Genomic DNA, 20,631 nt, shown 5'->3' on the forward strand with positions numbered 1-20,631 from the left:
AGATCTGCTAAAGGTTTTAGTGAGGATTTGAATGGAATAAATTGATTCATGTTATTTTCACCTCTGGCAGGTGTTCTCACCTGTCCAGTAGAGCTGCTGTATCTCTTTAGGTGTTTAATAAACTCGGACCTGGAGGTGTTTCCGACTGCAATCAGCGCTGCACTGCCATTTGCCAAACTGTCACAAACAGGAAGTGGTGGAGACTGTTAGCATTATTAGAAACATCATCATGCATTAACATGCACTGTGATGCATTCATGGCCAAAGAGCAGAAGATTGAGCTAATCTTCATACACTGTGTACCTGGTGTTTGGAGCTAGTCCTTGAGGTGCGTGTGGACTCAGGCAAGGGATGGACATGATGCTGATGCTCAAATACAGGCCCTGATTGGTCACCCAGGACTCCTCCCCCTCTGTACACACAAATCAAAGAAAGAAAAAGTAAGACAGAGAGTAGCTGGTAGCGATTAAAATCTCATTTGTCCATTTTAATAGAGAAGTAGTGGTTTTACCGGACTCTGGGTCCTGGTCTTGGTCCTGGTCCTTATCTCTGAGAAGCAAAAAAATCAAGTTAATTTTTCAAACATGACAGAAGAGTTGCATTCATAGTGAAGAAAATTTATATAACGGACCAATATCGTCAAACACAGAGCCAGTTATTAAACTAATCATGGTAAAACAACAGTTTCGACTCAAACAGGCTCTCCTCCACACTGTTCTTAATAAATTTACGTTGATTTTGTTTCTGGTAGATTTATGCTGTAAGTCTCTGTAGTAGACGAGCTGTTACGTGGTGTGTTTGCCTTTCTGGTTCAGCTGCTGAGTAAATGTAACAGCGCAGCAAACTAACAAACACTGTTGGTGTGGAACAATTACAGTCTCCTCTGAGTGCTTGTAACCTGTTTAAACAAATGCATATTGTTTTTTATGGTGGTCTGAAGACACTTTAGATGTACCATCCAACATCACAGAGCGTATGTGCGTGCTTGTGTGCGCGCGTGTTTCTCACCGCTGTACAAACAAATTGCTGTTTGACTTCCTTGCTGATAAAAAGGAAAGCTGACAGTCCTCCGGTCTGAGGGAGACAGAAAAAAAAAAGAAATAAGAAACCAGCTAGTCCTAGACCTAGCTAGACCTCAGTCAGACAAGTTGGCAACCCCTTGGCAACCTCCATTCACTAAGGAAAAATATGTATTTTACGAGTGGTTGCTGGAGGATGCTTGCTTTCAGCGTGTGAAAATGGTGGCAAAGAAAGTGATGCACCAAAAATCACCTTGTGATTGCTTGTGTTGCTAGCAGATTGCCACATGGAAGACACAGACTCTAGCTTTAGTGAAATGATAAAAATTGGATGCTAACAGGAAACAGACAATATTTTTGCAGACAAATCAGTGTCATGCATACAAACTACGAGTGACCTCAGCAACCTTCTAGCAATCAAAAGCATCACAAGCACCGTGGAGAACTGTTTACCTCTTTGTGACCAGTTTCACTCAGCAACAGCTAACAACCTCCAGCAACCAAACAGTCATGGAATACAGTTTTCCTTAGTGACCAGTGGTTGCTATGGGGTCACTGAGGTCAGTCAGTCAGGTCTGTTTGACTGAGGCCTTAGGAATGCACATTTACATTTAAAAGTAAAAATTATATGTGTGTGTGTCACCTCAGCCTAGCCAGCGTCTTAACCAGAGCATACTCTCGCCGCCGTGACGATGGCATCCACCTCTTCTTTTCTGCCCTCGCTAAACTCCGCCCGCCAAAGCCAAACATGGCAGAGAAACCGAATCGCACCAACTGGCCATGAGACGAGAAGCTGCACATGTCCACCTGCTGCAGGTGACCTGCAGGCAGAGAGACACCAGCACACCGAGAGAAGACCCTTTAAACGATTCATTAGAAACAGTTAGGATGCAGCACACACACAGCTGTGTTTCCATCACTTCAGAGGACATCACACAACTCTTACTCCAAGCCTTCACACTGAAAATGAATAATTTTGTAACATTACTATGCGTTTGTACATTTTGTGGTTTTTATCCCTAAAAAATGATACGTATAAATACACACAGTCTAAAATACGGCTAATTAAGCAAATGTGTGAAGCCGATTAATAACTCCGAGGATTGAAATGAATCTGAGGAAACTTCTTTTTATATGTGTAGTAAAAATATGGCTTCCACGTCAAACACTGCTTACGGCTTTATTTTTCTACAGCCTTTGAACGCAGCACAAACCATAAAAATAACTAAAATAATTTAAAAAATAACCAGATTTCTCCACCAAGCTCCTTTACTGAGATGCTCCATCAGCTTTTAGATGGATACACACAAAGGCACACGCACTAAGCGGGCCATCTGGCCACATACCTGCTGTAACCTACTGAACTGAACTGCTGTCTCCGCACCTGTCTGTCTGACTGCCTGTCTGTCTCTCTGGACAGAATCTGATTTCCTCACCATATGGCGTGTTGTCAGTGTGTTTGTGTGTCAGTGTGTGTTGCACAGGATTAAAGCTGAGACGGTCAGTGTGTCACCGAGATCAAACCTGCGGCGCTTCTTAAAAGGTCCAACCAATATTCATTTACATCACAAAGTCATTATCTTTCTGTTTGGCTCCTAATCCACCTTTAGGATTTATTTCCATACCATATTGGTAGCTCTTATTCAAAAATATAGTGGATGAATTGGTTGAATGTAAAAAAAATATTTGTACCTAATATATCTTGTATATATTAGGTACAAATATAATAATCAGTGAAAGTAAAAACACCAAAATGACTGAGTTAATTCAGCAGTAAACTAACTGATTATTAGAAAGCTGTGTTAGCGTCACACGAGCTGGATGACCGATGACAGACTGCTGCACAACTGCAACATAAGTGAATTTTAATTTATTTAAAGGGTAGCCCTCGTTTTTGAGGGGGCGCTAAAAATGGACACATGAAACCACCAGCAGAGGATTTAGGGCTGCTGCTCAGCTCCAAGGCTGTAACTTTAAACTTTGTTTTTTCTTGAATTAAACCATAATTTTCCCCCTCGTGAAACGAGCTTTTCTAAAACATACTTTAAAAAGTACCCCAGCAATTTGTGGAGATGTTGTTATGTCACTGTATAAGAAGGCTGCTGGGCTTTTTGGATTGATAGCATAGCAATCAAATTATTACTGTCATGTAATATGTCAAAGTGAAATGGCTCTAATTATTATTATCATCAGAATTTGATACATTCATTCTATTAACATTTAAAAACTCTAGAAGAGTTGAATGATTAACTTATTTTAATGCGTTCATGTGAGCAAACAGCGAACAGGGAGTCGGCTCAGTGTCTGAGGAGCTGGTTAGTTTGTTGACGCTGTGAAACATCCTCATGGAGAAAGCTTGGAGACTTTTTCAGGACTTGTGGCAGTTCTTATAACTTCCAATGTTCATGTTTTTGAGTAAATCATTAATGATGGTAGACTTATAGTCATTCTGTGCCAAGGCAGAAATTACTGTAATGTGCCTGAAGTGAACAGAGTGTTCATAATGAAAAAAAAACCTGCAGACAAAGCAGCAACAAAACTTTCTACATTTTCTGCAATATTTCTACACTGCCCAGTACTAATTAGTAGATGACCTGCACAAAAATTACTGGTTTGTGCATAAATGCAGGTAAAAATCCGATGCAGGCGGACACTTTTGTAAAGCAGGGTTCACATGTACTAGTTTCATGCTTCATTTATGCACTTGTAAATGTGCCATATTGCTTGTACTTTTGGCATCAAAATGTCAAAAATCGAATTATTCAGACTGTTGTATATGAGTTACATCAGGCTGTTGTTACTCCCAGACAGCTAGCTTGGCTAATCCTGATTGCTATTTGAACCTCGACCAGCTTGCCTTCTGGTTGTTCGTTACTGCTATGATGACAGTGCCAACAAAGATACCCCTCCAAACACCAGGAGGACCAACCATCAAGTATTAATTTAATATATATCAATATAATATTGAATCTGTTTGTGAGTCTGGAGATACAGTATGCTGAAGTTTCAGTGTATAGGCTATTGCATTGCTTTGGGTTTGCTGCTATATCAGAAAAGAGAAATTCACATATTGCTAAAATGGTCTCTATTTTTGTTCCACTCATAGCTGCAGTGAAGGTTTCTAACGAGCCAGGCTAGAAAAGACTCAGCAGGTTTTGAACTTCTGGAAAAATTTTAACTCTGTGAGCAAGAAGTAGTTTTTCATACACCAATGAACGAGGCAAACTGCTTTAAACGGGTAAGATGATCATTGATGAGATTATTGCAAATTGGTCAAGTTGGTGACTTTCATGTCATGCTGTTATATATTTATGTTTAGAGATGAGGACAGAATTGGCCCTTATGAAGGATTTTCCAGCCTCTGTTAAACAGAGCAATGAATTTTGAACACAGCTTTTCCAAACATTAGTTTAATTTTGGATGCTTATATTATTTTACTTTGCACACAGAACACCCCCCCGGCCCCCCTGCAATGCTAATAGCCAATTGTGTTTCCTTTTTGTTGGATAGCAGCCTGCAGCCATTTGTTGTAGCTTTCACCAGTAGATCTCACTACAGCTGAAACCCTTTTTTATATACAAAATAACAGCTAGAAATACCAAAAGTTTGACACACGCCTATAAACAACTTAAGGCCATTTCACATACAGAACATTTTAAGTGTCAGCTGCAGCTACCAAACATAAGTTGATAAAAGGTCAACAGTTAAGCCGCTATTTTCAAGGGATGCTCAGGCTCTGGTAACCGTAGCAACAGCACTGATGCTTCCGCCCCTGTTAGTAGTTTAACGTCCAGCAATGAGATCATGTGACTGTGGATGAGCCCACCTCATCAGTGTTATGAAGACAGGAAAATTCACCTGCAGTCCGTGGGAACAGCTTCCTACCTGGGAATTTTAACAGTTTTCTATTGTTCAGGAAGTAGTCTCATTAGGGCTATTGAATTTTCCCATCTGTCTCACACACATACGAACTCAGCTCGCAGTATTAATTAGTGACAATGAAACATCATCACGCCATAAGCTGTCATTCAAACACAGCTGCCCGCCCTGCTGCTGTCTGATTGGTTACCGTGTTTACCTGACAGTGTGGTGGGCAGAGACAAAGGGGGCGGGGCTGCTGTGAACAGTGTAAACCTGTGATTTAGGGATTTCGAGTGAAACAGACCCTGTTGTTAGACATCTGTCTGTTCACTCCCTCCAGAGTCCAGTCTCACCGTCTGTCTGCATGTTTGTTTGTTCTTAAACACTGTCCCTGCTGCCGGACTGACACTCAATCAATCACAGCAAAGCTTAGAAAGGGCACAAGCTCCTGATTGGCTCCCTGTGATATGCTTTAAGGAAATTACATGTTTGTTACACGAAGAACCTGGCTACGATTGCCACAGATTTAATATTAAACCAGAACAGAGCTTTGTCCTTGAAAATGTTACATCTTCGACATAAACGTGACAGGTTTATAAAAAGGCATAGATGACGCTAGGTGATCCAAATATAGATTTACTAAAAACAATTCCAACCAACCCCAATCTATGTAACAGATCTACAACAAGTAAGCTTTACCCAAGACGATGTGGAGGGCTGCAGTGACTGGATCTCTGACTCCATGAACAGAACAGGAAACCACATCTGTGGAACCTGCAAACATGTGAAGACAGACAGTTAATAAAAATACTTCATGTCGTGTTTTTTGCACACCAACATACCAAACCTTACGAGACCTTAAAGCAGTGGTTCTATATGAGAATGCCCTCTCTTACCAGCTGGGATGATTCCCAGTGGCAGTGTTGCTCTCACTGGTTTTTCTGGGGAATCTGCATCCAGCTGGGCTCTGAGGACCAGAGCATGACACAGCTCTGCAACTGAACCATCTCCACCGACACACACCACCCTGATGGACAGGTGGAAAAAACTAGTGTGAGGACAGGTAGACATGTACAAGTCAGTCTCAATCATCCAAATCTAAATAAGGGTTTATTGTGAAGGTCAGTGAGATGGCTGTACTAAGTCAAGGACACAGACTTCACTGACATTATAGTCCTCTTATAGCGCTTTTGAGGTCTGCTTGAAGTGTTGATCCATTGTTGGCTCTTTGAAACGTAAAGTCTCCATAGACGCATGGCCACAAAAAATTGTCAGACACTCAATCTTGGCACCTAATGACAACATTTACATTATTTGGACCCAAGCGGGCTTAACAAACTCACAGCCACAAAAAGTATAATGCACCTAGAAGACATTTGACAGATCTCAAACTCCTGATGATTTAAAGGAAAACCATTGAGGATGAAAAATCATATAACCATCCAGCAGAGGATGTGGCTTTTCTAGTAAAACTGACAATTTGTTTTATAATACAACAGGGTAAGTAACCTGAAGGTTTTTGGGCACTAACTAAAGTGTTTGTGCAGAGTGGTCCTGAATGTGTGATGCTGAGTACTTATTTCTTTTAACAAATGTATCAAGCTTGCACATTCTCCCTGTGCCTACATGTGTTCTCTCCAGGTTACCCAACATGCAGGTTAAATGATGGTTCAAAGTAGGCTGCAGGTGTGAAGGTTATACCTTCCCTCACACCCTACGACACCAGAAGCAAGCTCCACTCCGCGGCCCTGTATTGATGAATATCGACGGATGGTGAATGGATATTTATAAATACTCTAGGTTGTATTTTCACTGCAAAGGTTTGTATTTTAATTAAGCACAAATATTTCTCACCATTTCTTGTTCAGTAGAAAAACATCAGCACCCAAGTTTTGATACTAGAATTAAACTACAACTAAACTAGTGGATAGCTTTATTTTGGGACCAACAGACACACAGAAACTGGATTTCAGAATGACTGTGACGGGTTTTATTTTGAAAGGCTCCAGTGAATTGCCCTCCTACAGTCACCAGAGTTCATGAACTCTTTAATATTTATGATTGCTGGGTTTTTTTAAAGGTCTACACACTAACAGGCAGTAGTATAATCCATGTCTTGTGTTTTATTTACATTCTCTGGTTGTGTTTTAGAATCTTTATAAAGTTGACTATAAAACACAAACAAATATTATATGTAACTCATGGTGTGAAATGGTTTCGAGCAATATTTTAACCATAACAGATGGAGAGAAAAGAAATAAAAAAATCACAATCACAGGGTGAGAAAAAGGATACACTCTGGAGAGTCTATCATATGGTAAGCTCAAAGAGACAGAGAGGGAATCATTTACACTCACATTTCTACTAATGACCCATACAGAGTCACACGAAAGATAAAACTCATATTTTGATCGCTTTTGAAAAAAAAAAGTTGTATTTTATTTTAGGGTAGGGTGGGAGGCAGTTATTGTTTGTTAGTATTAATGAAAAAAAGTAAAAGAAAAGTGAGAAAGTGAGAAGGTTCATCATCCGAGTCTTTATTTGCAGTAAATGGGAGGTGAACAGTCTCCGTCCCCTCCCCCTCTTCCTGAGTATGGGATTACCTGGAGCTGTAGTCGCCACGGTGACAGCCAACCTAATTGGCAAATGTAGGTTTCAACCAAATCACACACACACACACACACACACACACACCCACCTACCCACACTCAGCAGCTAGCTTAGCAACGCGGAGCTAATCTTCTCTAAGCACATTAAGCTTTATGAGGGCTGAGCACAAAAGCTGCTTACACACACACACACACACACACACACACGCACACAAACCATCAGAAAAAGAGTGATGAGAATTTGATAGCTGTTTTTGTACTTGTAGCTGCTGTTCTATCATTGGAATGAGAAGTTATTTAACTAATAATAACTTTAACAACAAAGTGAACAGTTAATGTTTGGTATTTGATCATCTTATCTGTGTGTGTGTGTGTGTGTGTGTGTGTGTGAGATCAGTCAGGGTCAGTGTGTTTCAGTGTCCGCCTCTGACAGTAAACTGCTGTTTGATTATCCAGTTCACCTCAGTTCAGCTGCAGGATGATGTCACAACTTAAACATGGTAACTTTCATGTCAGCGCACTTACCTTTAAACAGTCAACTATTTCCAACTGTAAAATTCTATCACCTGTCCTCCTGAGGAACAGGCACCAGCTGATCGTCAGCTGGCTTTCTTTTAACCTGGACCTGAGATCATTTATTTCGCCTTCAAGTGCATATTTTAGACTCATCCAGTTGAAAAGCTACAGACAGTTTCATCGATCTCACAGAGCTGACAGCGGGTTGCTTTAAGTTTAACATACAGAAACGTCTACTTGATATTTGACACACTGATATGCCCGAGGCCCCTTTTTTCTTGTGAATGTTTTGTAGCCAGCTAAGTGGATACAGCAGATCATGTGATCATCTTCAAGTGCGTTGACTACTTTCAGCACAATTAAAGGTGGCTCCACCTGTCTGTAATCAGGCACAGATTGGTTCAGAAAGCAACATATTATGATACTGAGAAGCTATGGATGAAAAATAATAAAGGCAACATTTAAATTATAAATTATTTTAATAATTTCTTACTCTGGATTTTTTAACGGAAAAATCCTGATGATTCCCAACAAAGCAATGATTTTGAAAGCAACAAAGAGATAGATGACTAACCCATCATATTCATCCAGTTTGCATTCCTTCATCACTGAGAGAGCATGACCCTTCCTCTCTGTTACTGGAGAGAGAAAGACAGGTAAAGACAGAGAGAGGGGGAAAAATAAGTAAGCAGATGGAGAGACATTGAGATGGACAGAGATAAAGTGTTCGTGCATATGTGTGGTGGTCAGATGAAGTGTGTTTGATGACTGCCAAAAAAAAAGTGGGACAGCGGATATCACACCATCTGCTGAGAGGGGGAGAGGAGAAGCAACCAGGAGGAATCAAGAAAAAAGGAGGAGAAAGAGGAAACATGGGAAAAGTGATGAGAGAAGAAGATAGGAAATGAGAAGGAAAGAGGAAACAAGGATATGAGGCAGGAGAGGAAAACAGAAAGGTGAAAAGAGGACAGGTGGAGAGAAAACAAGAGAATAGTGGAGAGGAGATGCACTGGAAATGAGACAAGAGCAAATGATTGGAAACAGGAGGAGACAGGAAAGGAGAGGAAAAAAGATGGAGAAGATGAGGGGAGGAGTGCAGAGGAGGCTGTCTCCCTCTGTCACAACAGATGGGCTAAGCTCCGCCCCCTATATCAGGTTACCTAGCGACCAGAAACTGCCATTAACTCTGACCTTTGGACTCCCTCCACACACACGCGCACACAGATTTCAGTATCATGTCTGGTGACAGTAAAGATCTAGCTGTTAAAACCCTGCCTCACACAGTTTTATATTTAAAAAATAAACACACAAAAATACGTAAATTAATTTATATTTATTAATCTAATTTTTCAGTGTTTCTACTGAGCAGAAAAATAAATACTTGGATGGACTAACCGGTGATGTCGGTTCGGATGTCAGCCATCTTGAATAGAGGAGCCACGTGGTCTCTGTAGATGTGGACGGCCTCCTTCTTGTGGCTGCTGGGGTTGATGAAGACCTTCAGATACGTAGGACGGCTGCTGAACCCTGAATACACACACACATTGAACAAGTGGATCACAGGTTGGATTTTGAAAGAAAATGAAACCCTGCAATGGTTGGTTAGCAACACTAGTGATGGGCTATGAGTCAGTTATTATTCAGCAGACTAAAAGATAGTTAGGTCCATACGTCTTAGCACAGTGATACCACAACAGTAGATGTGAAGTAGACACAGCTTTAATTCAAAAGCTCTCCATTAACACTTCAGTAATTACAGTGATTTTCATGCAGAGTCCCCCCATTTTCAGAGGATCAAAAACGACTCCATGCATTACTAAGAGATTTTGCCCAGATGTGCAAACCAGTTGGTGGCAAACTGGTTCACAGTCATGAGTTTTTAATCCTCTGAATCTTCCTTTATTGAGACTCTGTTGCACTTCATGTTTATTAGCATTTAGCAAATATCTGAGTAGTGACATCTGCTTTTCAGGAGTTGCTGTGTGATGACGTTACCGGCAGTACCTGAAGCAACCGTTGCAATGGGGTATACTGGCGGCTTTACACTGCTACTAGCATAGCTCCTTGACTGTAAGTAATATTTCGAACTACACCACATGTCACTGTGTGTTTTGGTCCACAGTATAGTGCCCTTAAAAAGTCAAAAATGAAAGAAAAAAATGTGTCCATGTGCTACTTTTAGTGAACAAATAAGATACAATAGAAACATTACTGCTGCTGATTACATAAAGTTCTGGATTATAAAATGTCTATGAACTATCTTTCATCATAGCCAGCTGAGGGTTCCACTTCACGTCCTCCTGCAGCTATGTTCTGATTGGTGAAGCAGGTAATTGCACCCCAAAAGGTGCAATTAATTATTAAAAATTAAATAACTTTTCAATTTAGACAATGAGATCTGGAAGACTGCAAATATTTTTCTAAAATTACTAACATTTTAATATGAGCACTTAATGAATTCATTAAAACAACAATCAACTTACCAAGTGATGACAAACATAATCAATCAGCCCAACAGCTGACTGTCATTACTTGAACACTCATCATAACACACTTTGTTATTGTGGCTGACATTAAGTATCTGAACAAACTGAAGAACATATTCACTTAAAATTCTGCATGGATCAGAAACTGACTTGCACCCTAAATTTAAAGTATTAACCCAGAGAGGTATATAAATAAACAGATGACACACGTGTCTAAACAACTGCTTCAGTATATGTGGAGGTGGCCTGTTTGATAGATCAGAATATTGTTTACATCTCCAACACTGGTTGATACACTGAGTGTGGGTGTGTGTGTGTTGTTTCATAATATCGACACACTACACACATACACAGACCCCCTGTATGACGCATCATTAGGCAGATTTAGAGACCGCATTATGAATCCCTCTGGACCATCTCAGATCAATACACACACACCAGCTCCATTATCCCTCTCATTACTATAATCTGCTCCCAAAAGGCCGTGACCTCGCCCTGTTAATGACCCCCACACACATATACACACTGTGCACCTCCTGCCATCACTCCACCCCACGGCTCTGACCAGGTTCTCCGGAGCTCCTGTGAGGAGCTACCCGACACCTCCACCTCTCTCTAGTGGTCCCCCATCAAATACCAGGATCTCCACCCTGTCGTTGTCCCACAAATCTCAGGCCTATTTCCATTTTAAGCAACACATCTGTGCTGCAGCACTAAACAAACAAACCTGAATAAACCTACATTTCTTTTTGGTTTTATGTGGAAATGAAATCAATTAAAAAAGGCCTCAAAAGACACCTTATCTCTTACTGATCTTATAATTATAAGAAAGGACCTTGTGATGATAACTGAGGGTCTCATTATTATCATCAGGAGCAAAGTTGGATTGCTTAGTTTTCAATATTTATTCATGTGTGCTGTAATTGATTCTCCTTCAGTTTAACGAGCATGGATTATTCTGCTCTTCAACTGCTAATAACAAGAGAAATGGAAACCAAACAAACCTTTATTTTGAAATCTGGAAGTATTCTTTGGTGGGATTGGCAGTACTTTTAAAGTGGCTTATGAAACTGCCTATCAGGTCAGTATTTAGTTCAGTAAGTTCAATACCAGGAAACCCTAAACTGGAATTGTTGCAGTAACTTCTGTCCCATACTTGTGAAACCTCTTTTGACCACCAGAGCTGTTTTACTGGTATCACCACCATCCATCAGTGTTACTTAAACTGAGCAAAACACAGGAGCAGCTGATTCTGTTGCAGTTTTTTTAAAGCCACCTTGGATGAATTTTAGAAAGAGAGTAACTTCAGCAGGGAGTGCATGCACACTCCCAACATCTTGAAATGACTGCACACTTTTAACCAATTAACAACAAAAAAAATAGATTTCGCTGCGTCCCATACTAAATAAAATACATGTAAATTAAATAAAATAATGACATGATTGCCCACTGATTGCCTAGTTTTAGTGACTACTGATGACTTTTCTTATGGTGAGATCTTTTCTTGTAGTAACAGTGCACAGTACAGTAGTGGTAGATTTTGGCGTTAGCAGTGGTTGTCTTTGTCTTGTTCTCCACCTGCTGCAGGTTCTGGTTCAAGTGACTCTTCAGTCTACAGCAAAACTCCAGAACATGCAGACATGCAGCACATAAGCTTAGATAGACCTTTTGATGACAGATGGCTTTTATCTTTCTTACTAGACATTGTGCTTTCAATTTCTTATGCAATCCAGGAATAGGGAACTGTACATTTGAAAATGAGTGGGTTTTCCAGAATGTTGAAAAATAAAGACTTAACATTTAGACCAGTTACACTTCTTTTACAGAGTGTATACTGGCAACTTGCTTATAAAAGCTAATAATGTGTTAAAAATGACCGAAATCACTCTCACACTGTTGATCCATAAACACATGCTTTCTATCATAAAGGAACCATCTTCACAAGAAATGTAAGAAGACGACAGACTCACAGATATAAAGAGGTCAAGTATCCATCAGATCATCTCCGAGCCTTGACCAATGACAGGTTGCTATGGCGCTGCTGAAATGTTACCATGGTAAACAATCCCTGTGTCGTCAAGGAGTAGTGTTGAGTTTCTGACTGAGCACTTAAGACTGGACTGCTGCATGTTGTTTACAAAAACAGACTCCATCTTATTATAGCTTTCAAACATCATTTTTCCTGGCTGTGTACGTTCTCAGTCATCCAGGTCATGGTAAACCTAAAGAAATCCAAATCTTTCCATCCTTAGATCATTTTTAATTACTTCACAGATTCATTACAAGCATGTTACCTACACAAGTTTTCTGTGAAGCATTTAGCATGCAGTCATTAGATCAATCTCAGTCTGTATCAGCTTCTCTAGTGTGAAAATGTGCTACTTTACACTTTTTTTTTTAATCACTGCAAGTTGAAACATTTTGTAATTAAGGGGATTATAATTATAAATGATAGTCACAGTGGACAGTGCGGGCTGACAGGGGTTATAGGAAAAGGGAGCAAGGGTATCAATATCAAACTATTAGTGACATGGTGCTCAGAGCATTTGCACCCGTGGAGTATGCAGCTCAAACACTCACACATCTGGTTGTCCACCACGATGACATGGTTCACTAGTTCAAGATTTTGGATTTGAGGTGGAACAATCCAGACAACACCTTTCTAAAGAGAGTAAAGAAAGCCACCTCAGATGGTAACACTCATCCTCCTGGGAGTCCCGGGAGCTCTTATATATAAATAAAAGGCGATGGAAAATACAGTGCATGGGTAGCAGGTTCCTGACTTTAATAAAACACAACTATACTCCATTTCTAGAGGTACAACCTTGCATTTTGATGTTGTCCTTTTGACCATATGACAACTTACAGTACCACTGGACTAACAACACCCATTTTACTCTGGTACTGTGACCCCAAGGTTTCTGTAAGCGAGCAGCAACCTCAAGACAAAAGATCTGGGAGGGGTCGCTGTGGCACCTGGTGACCTATGAACGCTCACTTCAGTTGTCCTGTGATTTCCACCGGCCTGTCAGTCTGTTGTGGTGTTAAACAACTGCGGTCAGTTGATCCTGCAGACTGACTGTGTGTATGGAACTGGAGTCTATACGGCATCAGTTCTCGCCTTTTGTCACTGACTGCCATTCACTTTCTGAACAGCATTCTGCAGCTGCTTCACACAGCAAACAACACAAAATGAGGTTCCAGAAACAGGAAGTGTCTGCGCTGTGCTCACCATTGTGCAGATGACTGTTCAGACCCGAAGGTTAAGAAGTGGTGCCGGCGTCGGCTGCGGCGGGACTGCCCGCTCGGTGACGCCATGATTCGCACAACAATACGCTTTTCACACTGACCTCTGGCTGGAAAATAGGCTTAATGTCCGCACAGCGGCAGAGCTACTGACTGTGTTTACCTTTCACACACACACACAGGCACACAGACTCCTCTGCTGCGGTGTGTAAAGTCACAAAAGCCGTCACAGCTTGATGTGCAGTGTGACCACTTGAGCTGACACACGACCTGCGGGCCATTCATGTCTGTGAGTGTGAGTGCGAGGCCATAAGACAAAGACTTGAAGAAGTTGTGACTTTGCTGCAGGGCCTCATGGGTAATCTGGTTTGATAGACAGACAGATGGACAGACAGACAGGTGACCAGCGATAACATGTCAGACTGATGCCATGGTGACAAAAGGACAGTAATGTGTGTGTGACCTCTGACCTCTTCATTTATGGATAGCTTGTAATGTCTCTGTTGCAGTTGGCGTGGTTGGACAAATAGAGAAGAACTGAAATGTAAAATGTGTCCATGTGAGTTAAATCCACACAACAAGCACTCCAACATTTCTATTGTGTGTTAACTGTCAGCCACGCACCGCCCACTACAGTGCACCTGGGAAATCAGCGTCTGGGAACGTCCGACTGCAGCAACATCCAGAGCTTTAGCAGCAGGTGGTTGGGCAATGAAGAGGTTATTCTAAACTTTAGACATCAGTGTATTTTTTCTATAGAACATAAAGAAACTAAACAACTGTGACATCTTCTGCACTTTATTTGATACTTGAGACTGAGTTAGAGACATAAGATTGCTTTTTGGGGGTTCTTTCCCAGCATGGTGAAGAAGAACTGAACTCAAGGCTCGGACGTCAAACACATCGCACACCTTTGGTTGAACTTGAACAGGCCAGCACCTAAATAAGACCACGCTAAAGCTATTGCAGCTGCAGATTCAGAAATATTGCTGAAAACCTGAAACTAGAAAAAATCACGTCTTCATGCTTTCAGCCTTGCAGTGTATGTTGTCTAAAGTTCCAAGCCTCAGAGATATTTCTTATGCACTAAATATGAAGTGGTTGTATACACACACGTGTTCATGCAGACAGTAACTAATCTCTCCTGCAGACAACATGATTTAACTGCTGACAGCACTTTACTGAGTACTGCTAAATGTGTGTGCGTGCGTGTGTGTAATCCTTTGTCTTTGTTCCTGTGGATTAGCAGATTAGTTCTCCGGTCTGATGTAACTGTGACTCACCTCATTAAACTGAGTGATGAACAGATAGAAAACAATGAAATTTTAATCGGCTAGCACTGCATCATCATGCAAATCATCTGCAGAGGTACAAAACACAAAGGTGTGCCTCTTAAATCCTGGTATATCTTGGGCAGCTGCAGTGCTGACTGACCATGTTGGCTTAGAAAAATATCAGCACAGATTTCAGCTTAGTTTTGTTCCAAATAACTTAAGGTTTTAAAAAGTTATACATTAAAGTCGCTGAACTATGGGTATGGCAGGGTGTGAGTACATTTAAGCAGAACAACCAGTAAAAAAACTGCAACCTTTCCACAGACTGTAGAAAAAACTGCTTTGTCAATCTAAACAGTTTATGGTCCAGATTAATTTGCAAGCCAAAGTTTTATTGCAATCACTTGCAATAAACCACATTTTTAATTACCATGTTCAGTATTTTAGTTAAGTATGTTAGCATGCTAACATTTGCTAATTAGCAAAACAGACTGTATATAAAAGCTGGATGTAGCTTTTGGACTTGACAATTGTAGCCAATGCACAAGTGCTTTAACCCTGGACAGAGGTTTTTGGACACAAAGGTTTGTTTCCATGATCTGCAACCTCTGTGAACACTTCATAATGATTTTCCGAGCTAGTTTCAAGTCTTATTGAATAAAACATTGATTTTGTAAATTATGATCCCCATTATTATCAGAAAGGAGCATGAAGCAGAGTTATCTCACTGGCTAATGACTTGAGATTAACATGACAAGAATCCTCCACTGGTTTCAAAGTCAGACACCCCACAAAGACAGTGTCTGGTTTTAAAAAGCTAAGATCATGAGGACGATCTTCACTGAATGAGCACTCAACACAAAGAACAGCTGAGGTTGATGGCGATGACAGTTTTTCAGATATCAGAACAAATTAAAATTCTGGCCTAATGAAAAATGTATTACAATTCATTTTTCCAACAATGCAAACATTTCCAACACTTTATCAACACTTTACTACTTAATTTTTCTTTTTCAGCTTTTCCAAACAGAACATTCTTGTTAAAGAAAGTGAACATCAAAAACTTTATGACTCCAAAATCAACTAATATGCCATGGCAGCATCTCATCAGCAAAAATACCAAATAATCAGAGCCCAGAAAACAGTCCAGCATCAGAATTTTGTTCTGCTACAAAGGGTGCTGCCTTTTATTTACAGTTGTGGGTGTGGCAATTTTTAGGATACCTTACTGACAACATTTGTACAAAAACGTGTAGAAATATAGATGTTGTATATCTAGTAAGAATCCATGTATTTATTCATTCATTTAACAGTTGTATGAGCTATGATGTAAATAAAAATATGAGTTTAAATTTGTCATTTGTGAATTTAATGACAAACTCCATCTAAATAAGTCTCCATTCATCAAACCATCTAATGGACAGCTGCTAAGCGTGCTAGTTATAACAGTATTACTCAGCAGTGTGTGTGTACAGTATAATCATCTTAGAGTATGACACTCACTGAAGCACTGACTCACGTTTCTCCTGTTTCAGCTCTTATGTAACACAAACTGCCAGTGTCATTTCAGTGAGTCCATCACAGTTGGATGTTCAATGTGGGCCCACAGTTTAAAGTATTTAAACCAGGAGTTTAAATACTTTAAACTCCTGGTTTGCTTTTGTGTGCTTGCTGAAGGAACTGCATGACAGTCTGAATGTCTGTGTTACCTGTGAGCAGCTCCTTCAGGGTGTTGTACCAGGTGTGTGTGTGTTCTGAGGAGGCATTGTGGAGGTGCAGCGTGTCCTCTTCCAGCCTTCTCCCTTTCCTCCTACACCAGAAGAGAGCCACACCAAGCACGGGTCCCCCTGACTCCTGGCCCGCAGCTCGCCTCCGCTTCACCTTCACTGCAAATATGTCTTGCAGCAGCACCTCACCTGACTGTGGGACACCAGTCTCACCTGCAGAGAAAAAGGTAGTTAACAGACAGCACTTGAACACAGCACACTGTTTAATGAACAAGGTACATGATGGACATCTGAGAGGTTTGGGTACGTTTTTGAAAGGGACCAGACTAACAGATTCCCTCTGCTTCCAGTCTCTAACCCATCTAACCCAAAGTCCTTAACTAAGATAAAAACATCCTTGACCAGTGTGAACAGATGAAATGCTGAGATTTACCCCAAATGTCAAAATGCCATTTTTTCTTTTTCTAAACATTAAGACTAACGTCTTGTTAAATAAAACAGTCAAATCCACTGCGAAAAAATAAGTGTATAAAAGGATATTACCATTAACAACAAACACTGTAATTTATTTGTCTGATTGATGTTTTACTGTATGTTTAAATTGTTTTGAATAGTCAATCAAATATGAACGCCACACATTGCTGCTGTCAGCAGAATGTAAAGTACAGTATCAACAAGTACAATCGTGGAAGAATTCTGAAACCTGATTGGCCAGCATCATATTAATCTTCTAATCCTCCGAGGATAATATTAGCATAGCTCAGACAGTCCATTCAGAGTTACATAACATATGTATTCAGGCACAAAGAAAATACTTTGTGTCTGAGTGAGCTTGTGTGTGGCTCATTTGCAGATGGCAGTAGTGCAAGTACTTTGGAGTGGTTTTTTTTTTTTTTGCAAGGAGCTTTGGACTTAAATAATTACCTTTATATAATTGTAAATACCCTTTACAGTATGTAAACTTATAAACAAACTTATGGAAACTTTTGCTTTCACATTAAATTAAACTGGTTGGTTTCAGATAAAAAATTTATGACTTTGCCAATTTGCCTGGATTCTGATTTACCAGATAAGAGATGCCATTTCAGCTTTAGAAATCTTAAAGATGTTCTTCATTATCTTCATAAATTTACTATTAGAATAATTCACAGATATTCAAGTTTGTATTAACAAGGTGCCCATTTGATCAGTGGATGATCACTGGAACACCTTTTTCATGATCGATTCAGCCCTCCTTTTTATAAGATGTGATCACCTTCATCCTATGATAAAATATTTCTATCCTGATGTAAGTGGTCACTTCCAGGACTACTAGCCTACGTCTATGCAGCCCCATACTTAAACAACAAACATGCAAACTGTGACACACCGTGTGTTCTGGTACCTCTCTATCAGAAAAGTCTGTTGGATCAGACAACACGAGCCAGCATTCGCTCCTTACATGCATCAGTGAGCCTTGGCCGGCCATGACCCTGTCGTTGGTTCACCACTGTTCCTTCCTTTTGTGAACAAAATGCTCACTTGCTCCCCAGTATATCCCATCCACAATGAAGAGATAATCAGTGTCATTCACTTCACCTGTCAGTGGTCATAATATTAGGACTGAATTACCTCTTAAAGAACTGTGTTCCTTCACTTCAGCAGACGTCTAGAGACCAGATACAGTATCACAGTGCAGTAAAGCTGCTCTGGCAACACCTCACTAAAACATCTTTCTACTTGCACAAAAGTAGAACTCAAGCACATCCAGAGGTCTTTTTTGGAACTTATAGCAGGAATTTTAATAACCTCTCAACAACAGCACATTTGTTGATGAGAATTTATTGTCTATACCGATATTTAATTCAAAATTACACATTTTTAAATGAAATAAGAACAATCGACATGTCCAAAACAAAATCCAATATTTACAGTAGCAATTTTGTCAGTTACTAAGGCTAGTTTTTAAAAAATTAAGCGTCATTTAAATTTTCAAAAGTCGTCACATCAGAGAAGATTTTTAGACATTTTATCAACCTGAATTTAAAAAATTTACTTGAAGACCTTTGTAATAATTCAGAGAAAGTGTTAGTCAGACTTGAAAATAATTTTAATAGCAACAATAAGAGCATTCAGAGAGCACAACGCCCCCTAAAGGGCGCGATGTTGACCTTGACCAGAATTTCACTCAAATAAAATCAGCTCAAGCTGTCAATGGTATCTAGATTGCTTACAAATAGACAGACAGAAAAACATAACCGATTACATACTCCCTCCCTTTGGGGGGAAAAAAATGAAAATGGCCATATTAGATGTGTAGCTTTATAGACAAACGCATTGTACAGCTGGTAGATGTGCATAAACAAAAACAAACTCCACTTTAATCACCAGAAACATTCAAATCTACAGAGATGTTTTAAAAAAAATAATATTTCTATCCTTCCAGATTTAAAACCTATAATGCTGCACTTAAACTGTGGCTTATTTTATGATGAACTAATAACAGTTTGGCCAGTATTCATTTAATACTGTTATAATCTAACAATCGCAAAACAGGGGCCTCTTGACATCTCATGTAATTTGAACTCAAACAGGCTAAGGAACATGATGGAAAATGTCCAGCCCTATAACAAACCCAGAGTAGGAAAATCAATTCTGTGCTCAAAGAGACAAAAAGAAATATTAACCTGATGCAAAGCACCTGTACAGTACAGTGTAAACAGCTCATAAAGCTTATAAATGATAGCTGATTAACCCCCTTCTCTATGAAATACCTCCTGCTGTTATCAAACACCAAATATGCCCACGTCACCCTCCCCTGTTCCCCAGAGAGACCAGCATCCATATGTCAGGGTCACCGTGTGTGTAACAACAGTCTGTCTGGTTGTTGTTGCTCAGTCTTCATTCATTGTGTCCAATTAATATTATTTGCATTTAAAGTATTTGTCTTCTGAGTCAAACGAGAGGTTAAAGGTGAGGAATCGAACCATTTTTATCATTTGTGCAAATTTATGCATTTTAAATTTGAGAAAAAACACAAGTGGATTTTGGAAGCAGAAAAATAAGTCAAGGCACATTACTTTATTATCATAAATTATTTTCAAGTGGCTTTAACATATTAACAGGCACCCTCTATCCTTGGTTTCCCTCCACATCCAAGAAAGACAGACATCTAATAAATTTTTTAAAACATAGTCTAACATATAACTTTAAAATACATACAGAAGTAACCCCTCATTTCTTTATATTTTACTTCCACAGAGCCAGACTTTCTCGTGATTTTTAAAGTTGTCTTGAGCAACAGGCTTTCTGAAGGTCTTTCAAAGTTTTTCTTTGGACATTGGCTGCTTTTTTACTCATTTTCAGTTGAGTTCTTGTCTACAACCATCTGTAAAACACAGTGGAGGCTCTGTCATGATTTGTGTCAGTCAATAGTGTTGGAGATTGTGTCTCAATTGATTAATTATCAACACAGAAAAGTACCATCAGATTTTGTTCCACCATGCAATATGACCTGGAAGGCATGTGATTGGAAACGGTTTAATTTTTCAGCATGACAATGATCCCGACCACACTGCCAACGCAGTAAAAGCATACCTGGATAGAAAAACACACAGCAGAACACTGTCAGGGGTAGGAAGATGATTTTCCATCTAACCCAATAAAGATGACTCTGATCTGAGCTGACAGGACCTACAGAGTCACTGTGAACACACACGCACACGTTGGTTCATTCCCAGATGGAGATGAGATTCCCATCAGGTCCTCACATCCTGCTGTGCTAACACACACACACACACACACACACACACACACACACACACATGCACACAGACGCAGATATATTTATATAAAACTGATGTGCCATTAGTCATGTAATTATTCTTTTTACTTTTAATTTTAATAACCATTTA

The 20,631-nt window shown here is 39.9% G+C and overlaps 1 protein-coding gene across 1 annotated transcript in view; it reads right to left on the bottom strand.

Moving 5' to 3' along the window:
* cerkl (ceramide kinase-like) overlaps positions 1–20,631 on the bottom strand; it is a 32,834-nt gene that overhangs the window by 5,137 nt on the left and 7,066 nt on the right. The window contains exons 4-13 of the mRNA XM_031741429.2: positions 16,721–16,951; positions 9,401–9,532; positions 8,580–8,643; positions 5,777–5,907; positions 5,580–5,654; positions 1,663–1,840; positions 1,009–1,074; positions 512–549; positions 304–412; positions 81–177 (exon numbers count right to left, since the gene is read on the bottom strand). Of these exons, the coding sequence (XP_031597289.1) occupies positions 81–177; positions 304–412; positions 512–549; positions 1,009–1,074; positions 1,663–1,840; positions 5,580–5,654; positions 5,777–5,907; positions 8,580–8,643; positions 9,401–9,532; positions 16,721–16,951 (1,121 nt within the window). The remainder of the gene's footprint in view (positions 1–80; positions 178–303; positions 413–511; positions 550–1,008; positions 1,075–1,662; positions 1,841–5,579; positions 5,655–5,776; positions 5,908–8,579; positions 8,644–9,400; positions 9,533–16,720; positions 16,952–20,631) is intronic.

Source organism: Oreochromis aureus, linkage group 16 (genome assembly GCF_013358895.1).
Source record: "Oreochromis aureus strain Israel breed Guangdong linkage group 16, ZZ_aureus, whole genome shotgun sequence".
Taxonomy (NCBI): Eukaryota; Metazoa; Chordata; class Actinopteri; order Cichliformes; family Cichlidae; genus Oreochromis; species Oreochromis aureus.